General features: G+C 45.0%; 1 protein-coding gene across 3 annotated transcripts in view; it reads left to right on the forward strand.

The window, feature by feature from the left end:
* The window catches only part of LOC137660212 (axin-1-like), a 132,936-nt gene that overhangs the window by 55,428 nt on the left and 61,379 nt on the right, over positions 1-16,129 (forward strand). For all 3 annotated transcript variants that reach the window (XM_068394926.1, XM_068394927.1, XM_068394928.1), the window contains exons 3-4: positions 526-745; positions 9,002-9,282. In XM_068394926.1, the coding sequence (XP_068251027.1) occupies positions 621-745; positions 9,002-9,282 (406 nt within the window). In that variant the 5' untranslated portion in view covers positions 526-620. The remainder of the gene's footprint in view (positions 1-525; positions 746-9,001; positions 9,283-16,129) is intronic.

The raw sequence follows: 16,129 nt of genomic DNA on the forward strand, positions 1-16,129 counted from the left end.
GTGGACATAGTGTTTCTGAAGCCTGTTCTTGTTTTTGAGAATAACCAACTCATAACCAATTTTGCACTTATGCATGCCATCGCATGCAAAATCACTCCATTATGTTAGGTTGTCTCCTATGTCAGCGAAGGGGTAAAAATGTGTTGTCAATAATGGGTTTGTATTCTCTTTGTTTTCTTCACCTCCTTCCTCCTCACCACAATATAATTAATTGATCTTCTGAATTTGGTTCAGGAATTTTGGTTCTGTAGGATGATAAACATTCAATATTTAGTTTTTTTTCAAAGGCCATGAAATTACCTATTTGATTATACTTCTGAATCTAAAATATGGTACAGGATACTTGGTGCTGTTGGATGATAAACTTGCAATATATAATATACATGTTATTGAAATTTTTGTTCAAAAGGCCGTGAAAATTTCTAGTCTCCTTAAATTATTTTATCAATATAATGGTTAAGTCATTGCTATATGCTTATTTGTGTATGATTTGGCATTCTTATTATTTTTCTGATGTTTTTCAAGATTTGAGGCGTCGGGATGGTGTGTTGGTGGTGTGAAGCGCGAGAGTGCAGCAGCAGCAGCAGCAGCAGCGGCACAATCACCAAGGTGTTGGCTAGATGAGCAGCACCGCGGCCGAACCCCCTCCAGGGGAACCTCCTGGGGGGCAGGCAGGGGACCCAAACACCGGCCCCCAAACATCGGCCACCTCCTCCTCACAGCAAGGTCCTCACTCTGAACACTGGTAAGTTTTTGAGAATGAAATATGACTGTATTGTAATATAATTAACCTGTTTAGTTGCAATGCTCAATTAACCATGAAATAACCAATTTTCTTCCATGCAGTTCTCTAAAGAAAATAATAGTTTTTCTACATTAGCTGTTTTTCTCTGATTTAAGCATAATTTTCTTTCATATAAGATGACAAAAGTTTTGAATGAATGCGTAACTTCTGTTATATTTTGACCTGAAGAAAACCCTGTTCAAATGTTGTTCTACAGTCAGGGTAGCTGGACCTGGTTTTTTCAACTGATCGTTGATTATGCTAGTGGGGAAAAAAGTGCCTTACTCTCCTTCTCAAGTTTATTGACCCTTTTCTTAAGGTTAGATGCTGTGGGGTCCCAAAGTTCTTTCTTGTAGAGGCTAGAACAAGGAATTCAATATGAAATATCATCATCATCTCCTCCTACGCCTATTGATGCAAAGGGCCTCGGGTAGATTTTGCCAGTCATCTCTTATCTTGAGCTTTTAAATCAATACTTCTCCATTCGTTATCTCCTACTTCACGCTTCATAGTCTTCAGCCATGTAGGCGTGGGTCTTCCCTCTCTTCTATTGCCTTGTGGATCCAGCTGAACGTTTGGTGAAGAATAAGGGACAGACTCGATGGTCTGGACTGACCACCAGTACAAAATTGAAACAAATCCTCCGTTCAGTGGATAAATTGTCATCGTAATTCTACAAGAATTAAGGACAACATTATTTTAACCAGGCTGCATATTGTCCAAACACATATAACCCACAGTTATTTAGTGAAGAGTGAGGAAGGGGGACAGGCCTCACTTTGTACTACCTGTCAGGTGACGTAACATTCACTTCAGGGACTGCAGGGCAGATCTTTAAGAGATATGGGGCTGTACAGTAACACTTTTAAATAATTTGATTATTTTATTTAATATTTTTAATCCCTTTTTATTACACTTTTAGCTATACAAAGTAGTGTGATTGATTATATAGGTTGAAATGATACCTAATGGTGCAAGTGTATGCATATGGTTGATTGAATTACAGTATGTCATATAGTGTTGAATGGCCTTTGATGCTCCAGTGCTTAGCCTGCGGCCTAAACTTTATAATCCATCCATAATTTTTTGGGACATTTTACCTAACACAATACATTAATTATACAAGATAGGACTTTATTATAGAGCTAAAGTAAATTTCATATCCAGAGGGTTAAAGAACAAAAAGTTTTTGTACGCTTAGGAATAAATAACAAATCCTTAAAATATTTTTGTTCCAACACGGAGTACTTACCTCGAACTACTTTCTTAGGAGTATCTGGGAGACTCCTCCCAACCGACCAGAATTTTGTGTAGTTTACCCTATTCCCGTTTTCTATGGGGGTCAACCTCAGGCAGAGTGATACGCACCCTGAGGCGACCCGGGGTCGGAGAGCATGCTTGCTTAGGTCGTGCTCCTCAGTAAGTTTCTGGTCGCGATGTGATTACCATCTCGCCGCGCTCTCCTCACCCAGTGCGACCCTTGTGTCTACCACGCGTTACCCACGTGTTCACGTTTCCCACTTGTTCATTCCTTATCCTTTCCTCTGTGTCCCTGTGTCTCTTGGTGTCCTAGTGTTGCGTAATGGAGCATCCTCGCCGTTGCCCTGGGCCTGTGGCCGGAAAATCTTGTGGTGCGTTTCTCTCCAAGCCCGAAGTCGATTCCCACTCCCTGTGTTCGTCATGTAGGGGCAAGGTTTGTTCCCCTACGACCACGTGTCCGGAGTGCGAGCCTTGGACCGAGATTCAGTGGGTCCTCTACGGCACTAAAAAGAAGAAAGCTGCCAAGAGATTGCCCAAGAAGGCCAACGTTTCTTCGTCATTAGTCTCGCCGGATGCCTCGTCGGAACAGGGCTCCCTTCCACCTTCCCCTACCCAGAGTAGGGGACGAGGTAAGTCAGTTGCGGGGAAGCGGCCCATTGCCCTTCCCCAAGAGTCTGAGATGTCTTTGGGGGATGATATTAGTTCAGTTCAGGCATGTGTGGGGCGATGTGTGTGGGGGATGATATTAGTTCAGTTCAGGCATGTGTGGGGCCTGAGGGAGGGGCGGGAGTGTGTTCAAGGAGATACAGGGCCCGTCTCTACGGAAGATCCTTTGTGGGGGAAGACGGGTGCAGCCTCTTCCCCTGCATCCTGGATGTGTGTTTCAGGTGCTTCAGCGACCGGGGGAGACGCCGAGAAGGCAGGCTCATCTAATTCGGACCCCGCCACATGGGATCCACCAAGGATGCCCTTCAGGTCCCCCATGAGGTTAGAGGAGGAGTTTGATGCTTGGTTCGACCGAAAGAAGGTTTCACGGTCCCCCCCCCCCCCCCGGCGCCCTCGTCAATGCTCCCGCCCGTCTTTCTTCAACCCTCGTCGCCAGAGATTCGACGCGTAGTTCCCCCTGCGAATTTGGACGACTCGGGAGATTCGGCGGATTCCCTCTCCTCTTTGTCATCCTCTTCCTCGGATTCGTCTTCGTCGGAGGACGAAGGTCCAAAGTCTTCTAAGAGAAAGCGGGAAAAGTCACGGAAGAAGAAGTCCCGTTCTCGTTCCAGGCACAGCAGGAAGAGATCCAAGACCTCAAAGAAGAAGTCCAAGAAGAGTCGCTCTTCGAATGATAATTGGGTTAGAATTACAGTACCCCGGAGTGAGCAGTTTAAGGCTACCTCAGCCTTGGCCCCTTCCGGTTGGCTCCCTAGAGCCTCATCTTCACCCTTGCGACCCTACTCCTCCAGTAGACCAGATCTCCGTCAGGGGACATCGCATCAAGCCTCCCTAGACTACTCTAAGGCCACGAGGGCTCCCGCTTCTTCAGCCCAACTTAGGGAGGCGCTCCTCCGGACGGGAGACTTGGCGTCATCAGCGGCCACCTCGGCGGTCTTCCGCGAGCACCAGGGGCGCCCTTCATGCTTCAAGGAGCCCACAGCCACGGGGGCCCCCGCAGGACAAGGTAGGCCCATGACGGATACCTTCGTTCTAGCGGATTCGCCCATCCTGCGGGAAGGCCCGTCAGTTACGAGGCAGGAGAAGAAGCTGCTCCCTTCCCGCGCTCCCCCTCCCGCTCTCGACGAGTCTTCTCGAGCGGAGGAGTTGGTAGCGGATGCCTTGGTAGAAGGAGGAGAGTGCTCATCAGATGACATCTCCTCTTATCGAAAGGTCTTGGCCCTCATCAGACGACATCATAGGTTGGATGAGCCCAAGCCCTCGGCGTAACAAGCCTGGCTCTCAGGACTCAGCAGGCTCGTGGACAATCCGGTCCAACAGAGACCTTCCTTGGTGCTCCCTCTAGCACGAGACGTAAAATTAGGGATGGAGCACATAGACAAGTTCTTAGCCAGCCAAGCAGACGCCCCTAGGGGTCAGAGTGCCTTGAAGCTTCTTCCTGGCCTTAAGACACAGAAACGTTTTTACGTCCCGGAAGGACGTCGTGAGGGACCCCGCGCAGTAGAGTCGGCGGTCACCACGTTGAACCAAGAGGCGGCGGAGGACAGGGCATCTTCGGCCCCAGTTTGTTTTTCCCCAACGGAGACCTTGATGATGGAAGACATGGCCCAGGATCTAGTCTACGTGTCTTCTTGGTTAGACTGGTGGGCGTGCACTCTGGTGGGCTTCCAGTCCTCACATGATCTCTCTCTGCCTGAGAACCAGTCCTTGCTGAGAGAGATAATCAGTTCAGGGGGAAAAGCACTGAAGTTCCTTTCTTATCAGTCTCTCTCCCAGGCCGCCAACTGGGTCCTGCGGAAGAGAGACACCATCCTAAACAAGTTAGTGAGGAAGTTACCACCCGAGAAGCAAGGTTTCTGAGAAACTCCTCGGTGTGGGAAGAGTCGGTGTTTCCTTTCAAATCGGTCAAGGAGATGATGGAGAGGGTCAGAAAGATGAAGGATGTAGGGGAACCAAGACCCCCTCCCCTGAGACGTCCAGTGCACAGAAGACCCTCGGCGGACGTTGCACATACCTCTCATTCCTCGCCAGTCCAACCGAGGAGAGAGAATCCAACGGCTTCTTGGCTCCAGAATTCACAGCCCCCCTGTAGGGGCAACGCTACCTCTCAGTCTGGCTTTAGACCCTCCTACGGCAACTCTAGGAGAGGTCGTTCAAGCCGCGCCTCTAGGAGGAGATTGGAAGAGAGGCCCCCTAATCCTACCGGAGCCTCAAGTTGGGGGATGCCTCAGACACTCTTGGCAAGCATGGCGGGATTACGGGGCAGATCCCTGGACCGTTGCAATCCTGAAGGAAGGATACAGGCTACCCTTCCTGACGGAGCCTCCGCCACTTATTTCAGCCCAACAGGCGGAGTGGTTGGTGCCCAAAGACCCCTTGAAACGAGCAGCGTTACATGAGCAAGTGTCGACCATGATCACCAAAGGAGCGTTGGAATCGGTCAAGAATCCTGGGCCGGGGTTCTACAGCAGGCTCTTCCTGGTGGAGAAGTCGACAGGGGGATGGAGGCCAGTCATAGACCTGTCAGCCCTCAACAAGTTTGTGGCAAAAACCGACTTCAAAATGGACACTGCGAAGACGGTGTTGGCGGCCTTGAGAGAGGGGGACTTCATGATGTCCCTGGATCTCAAGGACGCCTACTTCCAGATTCCCGTTCACCCATCCAGCAGGATGTTCCTGAGGATAAAGTGGAATACCCAAGTCTTGCAGTTCAAGACCCTCTTCTTCGGGCTGTCGACAGCGCCTCAGGTCTTCACGAGAGTCTTCACAACAGTTTCGACCTGGGCACACGAGCAGGGCATTCGCCTGATCCGGTACCTGGACGACTGGTTGCTACTTTCAGCCTCAAAGGAAGAACTGAAGGAGCAAGGCGCGAAGCTTCTACGTCTCTGCAAGGACTTGGGTATCACAGTCAACTTAAAGAAGTCCCACTTAACACCCACCACCAGGATGACCTACCTAGGGATGGTCTTGGACACCCGGTGGGTGAGAGCCTTCCCCTCCTTGGAAAGGCTGGACAATCTAGACAGAGTACTGCAGCCCTTCCTCACGAGCCAACCCAGGAGAGCCAAGGATTGGCAGAAGCTATTGGGCCATCTGGTGTCGCTAGAGAAGTTAGTCCCTCAGGGGAGACTCAAGCTCAGGAGTGTTCAATGGAACTTGAAGGAACTGTGGTCCCTGGAGGAGCCCCCGCACAGGATAGTTCCAGTTTGCCCAGGAACGTTGGAAGTCCAACAGTGGTGGCACGACAGAGCGAACACCTTGAAGGGGATGCCCTTCGCACTCGATCCTCCGGAGATGTTGTTATTCACCGACGCGTCGAAGGAGGGTTGGGGTGCACACCTCCTCGACGAATCAACGAAAGGGAAGTGGTCCTTCAAGGAAGGGTCCCTACACATAAACATTCTGGAGATGATAGCCGTCCAGAGAGCACGTCAAGAATTCGGACATCTCCTCATAGGAAACACCGTGGCGTTGATGTGCGACAACGCCACGGTAGTGGCCTACGTCAAGAAACAAGGAGGCCTAAAGTCAAAGGAGTTATGCACTCTATCGACAGAACTGCTGGAATGGGCGGCAAAGGAAGGGATCGAAATTACGGCCAGGTTCATCCCAGGAAAGAAGAACGTCCTAGCAGACGGCCTCAGCAGGGTAGGCCAAGTGATGGGCTCTGAGTGGACTCTACACCCAGGAGTAGCTCAGACAGTCATCCTGAAGTGGGGCTCACCAGTGGTAGACCTCTTCGCCACTCGTCTGAATACACAACTTCCCGTGTTCTGATCTCCAGTTCTAGATCCAGCAGCAGCGTTCGAGGATGCCTTCCGACATCCTTGGGACAACCTCGACGTGTATGCCTTCCCACCTTTCGGAATGCTCAGGCAAGTGTTCAACAGAATGAGGAGGGCGATCAACCTACAGATGACTTTGGTAGCGCCTTGGTGGCCGGAGAGAGAATGGTTCGCAGACTTAAAGGAACTAGCTCTCCTTCCCCCTTGGCCCCTTCCAGACAAACCAGACCTCCTCCGTCAACCTCACTTCCAGAGGTTTCACGAAAACCCTCGGTCCCTCCGCCTACACGCGTGGAGGTTATCGAGCGGCTCCTGAAGAAGGAAGGGTACTCGTCGAGGACGGCAACGAGGATGTCGGGTTACCTAAGGCGTTCCTCAGTCGCAATTTACCAAGCAAAGTGGGCTGTCTTTTCGAAATGGTGCACTGCCCGGAACATCAAGCCCCTGAGGGCTTCTATTCACAAGATAGCCGATTTCCTGGTGTATTTTAGGGATGACGTAGGTACTTCTAACCCGGCTATCAAAGGGGTGCGTGCAGCATTAGGGCAGGTCTTCCTCCTAAAAGGCATTGACTTAGGGGCCTCCAGACAGATTTCAATGCTCATCAGGAGTTTTGAGCAGTCATGTCCCCCCCAGGCAACGAGGGTGCCACAGCGGGATATAGCTAGAGTACTCAAAGCCCTGTCAGAACCGCCCTTCGAGCCCCTCAAGGACATCCTGGACAAAGAACTCACCCTCAAAACGGTCTTCTTATTAGCCCTGGCTTCGGCGAAGAGAGTTAGTGAGTCGCACGGGCTGTCATACGAAGTCTTGCACTCGAGGGGGTGGCGAGAAGCTTCCTTTAAGTTCGTGCCTAGTTTTGTGGCCAAGACTCAGAACCCGTCATGTTGGAATCCTAGTTTCGAGGGATTCTCGGTGCCAGCGATCCCTCGTTCAGACAACCCAAGGGAATTGCTTTTGTGCCCAGTTAGAGCAGTAAGGAAGTACCTGAAGAGTACATCCAGGCTCCGCCCTGCGATCAAGAGTTTGTTTGTCTCGACAGGACGAGTGAAGAAGCCAGTTTCCAAGAATTCGATCTCCTTCTGGCTGCGTCAAGTGATCAAGAGGGCCTACGACACCTCAGGAACCCCTCTCTCAGGCAAGCCTAGGCCTCATAATATTAGAGGTCTAAGCACCTCCTTAGCCTTAGAGAAGAACATGGCAGTGGGCCAAATCCTGACGGCAGGCACTTGGTCCAGACAATCCACCTTCACGGAACACTACCTGAAGGATTGTTCGAGAAAATCTTTGAACGGTTTCGCCCTTGGTCCTGTCATTTCCGCACTCCAGTAGATCTAAGGTCATAGCCCCGGAGAAGCCATGGGCGGTAAGTCCAAGAGACACAAGTTCCTTCCTTACCTTTTTCCCTCTCTCTACTTTCCCCTGGTCCCTGATTACCTTCCCTGGAATGACTCAGAAGACCTTAACTACCGTAGGATACGGCATCAGCAAGGAATGCGTCTCCGAGGCGTTTTTACAGAGTTAAGCCACTTAGACACTAAGTTAGTTTTTTGGGTAGTTTTCCCTATCTCGTGCGTTTTCTATCAGTGGTCAACGGAACCTAGCCGCCTACCTAGGTTCCCCCCTTGTTGCTTCCAGCATTCTGGTCTCTGGTCCCTGCAGGACTCTCCCACCTCCTAAAGTTTAAGTCTCCTAAGAAAGTAGTTCGAGGTAAGTACTCCATGTTGGAACATCACAAATTTTTAAGTAATTTGTATTTTTCCTAACATACTTACCTTGAACTACTTTCGGGTTATGGCCCGCCCATCCTTCCCCGAGGGCCCTGCAGGGCTGAGGAGAACCTTTCCGACAAAACTTACTGAGGAGCACGACCTAAGCAGGCATGCTTTCCGACCCTGGGTCGTCTCAGGGCGCGTATCACTCCGCCTGAGGTTGACCTCCATAGAAAACGGGAATAGGGTAAACTACACAAAATTCTGGTCGGTTGGGAGGAGTCTCCCAGATACTCCTAAGAAAGTAGTTCGAGGTAAGTATGTTAGGAAAAATACAAATTACTTAAAAATTTGTGATTTATTTTTCCTAGCCATACAAACTTGAATCCTCTAAGTTAAATTTCCCATCTCAACTACCGTTTAAAATCCTGAGTGAAAAGTCAAAAGCAAAGTCTTTGCCAAGAGATTAGCTCACGATCACCATTCTAGTTTATTACCTCGTTAACAAATTTAACGGCCATGCAGCTTGACTGAAGACATTCCCTATTTATTTTCAATGACTCAGGTTTGTATAACTAGGAAAGATAAAGACAACTTTAAAATTTGTTATATTAATATTGATATAATTATTAGAATTATTATAATTTTCCTTTGGTTGCAGAATCAGATTTTTTCCCCATCTGGTCAAGGGGTCTTATTAAATGTGCGTATTCAAGACTACCATAAATTGCTGTTTACCAACACGTAAATTTTAAATCTTGGTTCACTGAATTTTTATTTTATTTTTCCAGTGAGGGAGATGATGTTGGAGGAGATGATACCTGTGGGAGACTGGACTTCCGACCTCCTGTTCCAGGAGAAGAAGACTTCCAAAGATCCCACCAAGTCCAGCAAGGGGAGTGGAACAAAGATCCCCTTGCTGCAAGCCATCCACCTTACTCAGATTGGGGTAAAGGACTCCCTGGGCCTCACTTACCCCATCCTGTTGACTGGGGTAAAGAACCCCCTGGAGACTGGCATCCAAAATCTTTAAACCCTCATGCAGGAAGTCATCTATGTTCCCATTACCAAGGTAAAGAAAGATTAAGATGATGGAGAATAATACTTGAAAGGAGTCTCATTTTTTGTATATGTATATTTGTTAACATAGTTATCAGTGTCCCATTGTGGATGTTTAGCAAACCACTTGCTTTCCTAGAGTTATGACTCAATGTACCAGTATTTGCTGCTTAGACTCAACTGTGTCAGTTTTTCTCTGGATGTTTGTTTGTTCCTACTCGAATACAAACCTTTTTTTTTTTTTAATAGGAGTATGATTTTAGTGAAGCTATAAGTTTGGCTCTAAAAATTTATTGTGAGATGTCGGTAGTTAATGGTGGGTGGCGGGAACTCCCGTTCACCTGTCAGCTCACTGAGTTGCGACTTACTTTGGCCACCAAGTACAGTAGGGTCCCGAATTATGCGAGAATTTGGTCGATGAAAGGCCTCGTGTAATTGGAAATTCGTATATTTCGAAACACATCATGGCGGCAAACAGCAACCTACCCGTCAATTTTTTTTTCACTCCATTTCTAGCTTTCTAGCTATATATATATATACTGTATATACACTGTGTGTGTGTGTATGTATGTATATATATATTATATATATATAAAACATATATATATATATATATATATATATATATATATATATATATATATATATATATATATATATACTGTAGCTTTTATCTTAACAATACTGTAAGAAATCCTTCTTATAGATTTTTTTTTATAAAATACTGTACAAAATTTATTTTATGGATAAATAAAACAATAAAAAGTTGTTAAAGTTTTGATAATTTTCTATGACTGTAGTATTTACTACTGTACTATGCATAGCTTACTGTTTTCAGTATTTTCCGAATGATGTAGAATTATTTCCTATAGATACAAAAAACAAAAAAGGGTTTTCAAGGTTTGATACAGTACGTATCTAGCAATAGTTAAAAATTACAGTATAGTACTGTATATCCATGATGACACTCCCACACGTAAACACGGCCAGTAGGCGCAAGTGTGCACTAGGCTGCTGTACGATAATCACGCTTTTTTTGCCCTGAGCGGTCATTTCACTAATGATAATTTTTCAAAGTTAATATAATTTCTTTATGCTTATAATTCGTAATTATAGTTAAAAGTAGGGATATTAATTAAATGGTTGAGTAAAAAAAACAATTAATACTACTATTATTTAATTTCAAATGGCTACATAATACTGAATATTCTAATGGGTTCTTTTTATCTTCAATCGTAAATCTTACCCCTGGATAAGCAACAAAAGGAAAGGGATAGGTCTCTCTCTCTCTCTCTCTCTCTCTCTCTCTCTCTCTCTCTCTCTCTCTCTCTCTCTCTCTCTCTCTCTCTCTCTTTCATATCGTTTCCTGTATAGTTTTCAAATATGTTCGTCATACATTTGTACATTATTTATCCACTTTATTCTCTCTCTCTCTCTCTCTCTCTCTCTCTCTCTCTCTCTCTCTCTCTCTCTCTCTCTCTCTCGGCGTTTCCTTTCCCTTTATAGTTTTGTGAAATTTCGTTGTCCAGTCATTCGGTAATGAGAAGTCATTTTCGCTTTCGACATCGAAAGAAAACTTTGTTTCTTCAATATACTCATCACTGGAGGATTCAGAACTAGTGCTCTCATTATCAAACAGGTTATCATTATCAAATTCCACAACAAAAATATCATTTATTTCATCTAAAGAAATAACCTTCCTCTTTAGACCTTTCATTACAAAAGGAACAACAAATAACCACTTCTGCATGAACGCCCGAGCGCACTGATAGGAAACCAGTTCAAACCACAGTTTTGTAACATCAAGCTACCTTCAGAAAAATAGTTGCCAGACATCATATAAGTTTCTATTCACAGTCCCCATATGCTGAGAGTGTTGCCAAGTGGTGATCCTATACTTACTATACGAGTAAAGTAACATCACGAGACTGACGGCTTGTAAAAGGCAATTAAAGTCATGAACGGAATATACAGTTGAAGACGGTACCGAGTAGATCGTGGTGAACGGTTTATCACGTGGGTGACGCTTAACAGGATAAAAAAACATTTTATATAGTTTGGTATTTTCTCTATCCATCCTCTCCCAGAAAACCTTCAAATGTGAATTATCGGAATGTGTGCAGATCTTGGCAGTGCGATAACTAGTTAGCGACTGAGAATAAAAAAAATAAAAAGCCCGATTGACGAATGACGATGCTGATGAAGAGGATATCGAATACCGATTTTTCCCTAATTGATTTTTTCTACGTTCTGTCTAATCCAATGTACAGTACATTCTTATGTAAAGGGGGAACCCCAACATTTCTTGATGCTGCTACACTTTAATTATAGATATTTTACCACCAATTTATAATCTTTATTTATAATAACATCTTTAGTAAAAGCTCTTCAATATCACTTTCAGGAGTAAATGCGTTTATGATCGACGATGAAACGTAAAAAAAAAAACTTTTTCCTTTTAAGAAGGCGTTTTTTTAGGAAAAAAAAAAACCACGAAACAAAATTGCTCATATTTCATATATTTTGATTTTCTAAGGATAAATAAAACATTAATTATAACATTTCTGGGCTCCGACCTGTGCCGCGCAGTGAAATACTCCTAGAGCACTATTTCTAAGGAATATAACTGCTATATATACCAGAGAAAAAAAGCATAGGAATGCCAGGTTGAACCCAGCTCGCTCACCTATATAAGGTGTCGGTATAAAATACTGGGGCGTGATAATTCACAACCAGAGGTCTCGCACTATTTAGATATCTCCTCTTCAAAATCCCCGCCACAGCGAGGTGCCGTTCAACACTACTACCACTAACCCAACCCACGCCAGTGACGACACTCCTTTATAGCACTTGTTGTTATTAAGTCCAACATGTTTTTTTCTGGTGTTTACCCTTGGATTTATCATTATTTTATAATCGATGGCCGATTCCCATGATACCCCATCGAAGTTAAGTACTTTATCCATGAGTTTTAGCGAGATTGGGCAGTGTAACCTCTGTTTTTATTAATTGAGAAGTGTTTATATATGAACGGCGTCCCCGTTCTTACCGTTCATGGTTCGGCTCTGCCCTTTTTCTCGTTAGTTCGTCCGTCATTAATATTTGTTCGAACTTTTAGGAGTTTTTTCCTTACATTTATATAGTACACCATCTTTATGCTTTCATCTAGCATTAATTTTAAGTTATCCTATGATATCAGTGTTAGCGTTTCATCAAGGAGTAGGTTATGTTGGTATGCCTGCATTCGTGCATGTTGGTGGATTGCGTCACCTTTGAGATTGTTTCGCTAGTTCTAGGAAGACGACCATCTCACTTATTATTATTAAACCTTTTAGTTTTATTACGCTCCACCTAGTTTTACATTTGGTTCGAGTGGGACTCTCGCGTATTTTGTTGTTTTTACTGTTCGATCTACCGCTTCAGTAACTAGGTTGGTACCCCTGCTTTCCATCTGCTGATGGCGTCATGCTCCTCCCTTACCACTCGCCCGAGTCCCTCTCTCGCCATATTATTTCTGCATGCCTAACCTTACTTACGTGATTTCGCTTTTAATTCATTAATTATTTTTATGTATTTGTGCATTGATATTATATTTATTGCTTTACTCCGTTATGATCATATTTTTGGGATTTTCATGTCATGTTGAGGGGATCTCCAGTTGGTAGCCCTGTCTACCACTACGCACTGGTGATTCCCCGGTACCATACCCCCCCCCCACAGGTTGGGGAGGCTATTCCATCCCCCCCTCCTCCAGTGTACACCCATCCTCTCACTCGATGGTTGTTGGTTATGACATACGGGTCAAGTATGCTTGTTCCTCAGTCTTCCCTCAACGTTCCGACATATTGAGGACTGAGTGTACCCACGGGGTGTGACTTAGTCTCATTCATTCATACCGGGCGGTTTCGTCTCCCCCCCTCCCGTCGCCCCGATTGGCCATCGGTCGGGGGAGGGGGAGGGCCGGGACCACCGGGGACTATCACACGTGATTAGTCGGTATGACTGCACCTTGGTGTAAATTTTGCTTTTAGCTATGGTTGTAAGAATGAGCACTTATATTAGGAGTGTCCCCACCTACGGTACTTCCTGCTATTATCGTCCGCATAGGACTTATTAATATCCCATATCATTATATTATATTCTACATGAATCATTACCTTCGTCCCGGTACCTCCGGTTGGGTAGTGGGGGTTCCATTGGCTCCCCCCGCGCTCTCCCGTGGTACCCATCGTCATCAGACATCGGAGCCTTCGGGCTCTTAAATACAAGATCTGTTGACACTGACACAGTTTTGATTAATATCCTCCCTCCGGGAGCCCTATTCAATTACAGACATTAGTTTTAGATCATAACTGGAGTTTTCTATTTATGTATTTTAAGGATGTATCTTCAGTTACTTTAAGTTTACTTTAAGTTACTTTAAGTTACTTTAAGTTTACTTTACCAACCCTGTTCCCCGGCCCCGGAACTAGTTTTGATTATATTTATTCATCACTGTTTTTTGCATCCTTTTTCATCCCTTTTTATTTTATACCTCCCTGGTAATGACGGGATGGTATATTCCTCGCTATGACAATATTATTTCATTGATAATCTTAACTTATTACGGAATTGTTTCAACAATGTCTGTTAATTTTTATAATTTTTTCCCCGGTTCCTATACCGGTTCGAAATTTTGTTCATAGCCTTTTGTCCCGATTTCATATCGGTCTATTTTAAGAATCCGGAACACCCGGATCTTTTTAGGTTATTAACCTATTATGGGATACTCACGTATCTGTATTTTCTTCTATACTTCCCAAGTAGCGACGGGATAGTGTATTTCAAGCTATGACAATATTATTTCATTGATAACCTTAACTTATTACGGGATTGTTTTAACAATGTCAGTTTATTTATAAGTTTTTCCCCGGTTACTAAACCGGTCCTAGAGTTGTTCATAGCCTTTTGTCCCGGTTTCATATCGGTCTACTTTAAGAACCCGGAACACCCGGATCCTTTTAGGTTACTAACCTATTATGGGACACTCACGTATCTTTATTTTATTCTATACTTCCCAAGTAGTAACGGGATAGTATATTTCTCGCTATGACAATATTTTTTCATTGATAACCTTAACTTATTATGGAATTGTTTTAACAAGTCAGTTAATTTATGATAAGTTTTTCCCCGGTTACTGTACCGATCTGAATTTTGTTCATAGTCTTTTGTCCCGATTTCATATTGGTCTAATTCAAGAATTCGGAGCATCCGGATCTCTTTAGGTTACTGACCTGCTATGGGATACTTATGTATCTTTATGTTATTCTATACTTCCCCAGTACCGACGGGATAGTATATTTCGCGCTATGACAATATTATTTCATTGATAATCTTCACCTTTTATGGAATTATTTTGACAATGTCAGTTAATTTATGAAAGTTTTCTCCCCGGTTATTATACCGGTCCGGAATTTTGTTCATAGCCTTTTGTCCCGGTTTCATACCGGTCTATTTTAAGAATTCGGAACACCCGGATCTTTTTGGGTTACTACCCTACTATGGGACACTGTAGGTGCCCCTGTCGTTACTATCTATAATTATAACTTCGGATATATTATTTTGGGATTTTCATTTTATTTCCTTTGTGATTGATCGATTTAAACATTTATTCTCGATCTATTTATTTTACATTCCCAACGGAGTTACCTTGTTCATTAGTAACGATATACCCTCTTTCGGAGCTCGCAGTCTCTTCTACCTTGGCGACTCTTTAGATCTGGGTTGGCGGGTTTGCCTGGAGTGTCAGGGCAAAGAGACCCTGTGTCTCTTCCTTTTAGGGTTTTCAAGGAAGCACGTGGCTGATGTCGGGCCACGTCCCGTTGTCCCTAAAGTTAAAGCTACCTGCCAGCCCTACCAAAGACTCACAGGTCTTCCAAATCACCAAACCAGTTAAGACTTCTCTTGGGTCGAGAGCGAAGCCCGGCCTGAAACCTACGACCCCGGAGGCTCCCTTCGATCCGGCAACCCTTTCCAGATTGATGCATGGCCTCTTGTGGTATGGTTAGTTTCAACCTGACCTTTCATTAGAAGAGGCCAGCGACCGATCCCAGGGATGAGGTAGAAATTTATTTCTATTTGAACACGATGTTGTGCTGATATTTATCCATATATATACATATATATATAAATTACGGACCTCTGTAGCTCACTGGCTCAAACCTCGTGTCACATACCGAGTCACCACGAATTATAGGATGGAAGATTCCTGGTACCTCTGTGAACTTGACAATTGAATGGAATTATTGCCCATTAGGGGGAAGAGAGAGTGCTAAACCAGATAGCCTCTTACAGGGTCTCATTTGTTATGGGCTACCTCAACAGCACAATATATCATCCCGGATGCCTCTAAGCTCCCGGAATTCGTCGAAAGCAATCCGTGGAAGGGGGCCTTGCGCTCTCCCTTCAAAGATGGTATGTTAACCATCAAAGGGTTTGGCACCCGGACTGTAGAAGATTTTGAATTCTACCCGCCGGGTCTACAGTTCCCTCTCTCTGGTTTCGCATGCCTTACCGAGGAGACACTCGTAAGGTTTGACAAGGTCCCCAAAGAAACCAAAATGTACCCAAAGGGGCAGGCTCAGTCCACCTGGGTCCGGCCCTTAAACGAGTGGGAGTGTGTTAACACTACGTTAACACCTCACAAGAGCCCGTACACGATGTTTCTAGTGGAGGAGTAAACCCCTACTCCGTGTGTCACTAAGATATCGGACCTTGCTCAGCAGGCAATAAACGAGGACAAGCCGTTACCGCAGCTGAAGGAAACGCATCCGACCTCCTTCCTGTCCCTGGGGGATCACGATTGCTGGACTAACGCCCCG

Source organism: Palaemon carinicauda, chromosome 20 (assembly GCF_036898095.1).
Source record: "Palaemon carinicauda isolate YSFRI2023 chromosome 20, ASM3689809v2, whole genome shotgun sequence".
Lineage (NCBI taxonomy): Eukaryota > Metazoa > Arthropoda > Malacostraca > Decapoda > Palaemonidae > Palaemon > Palaemon carinicauda.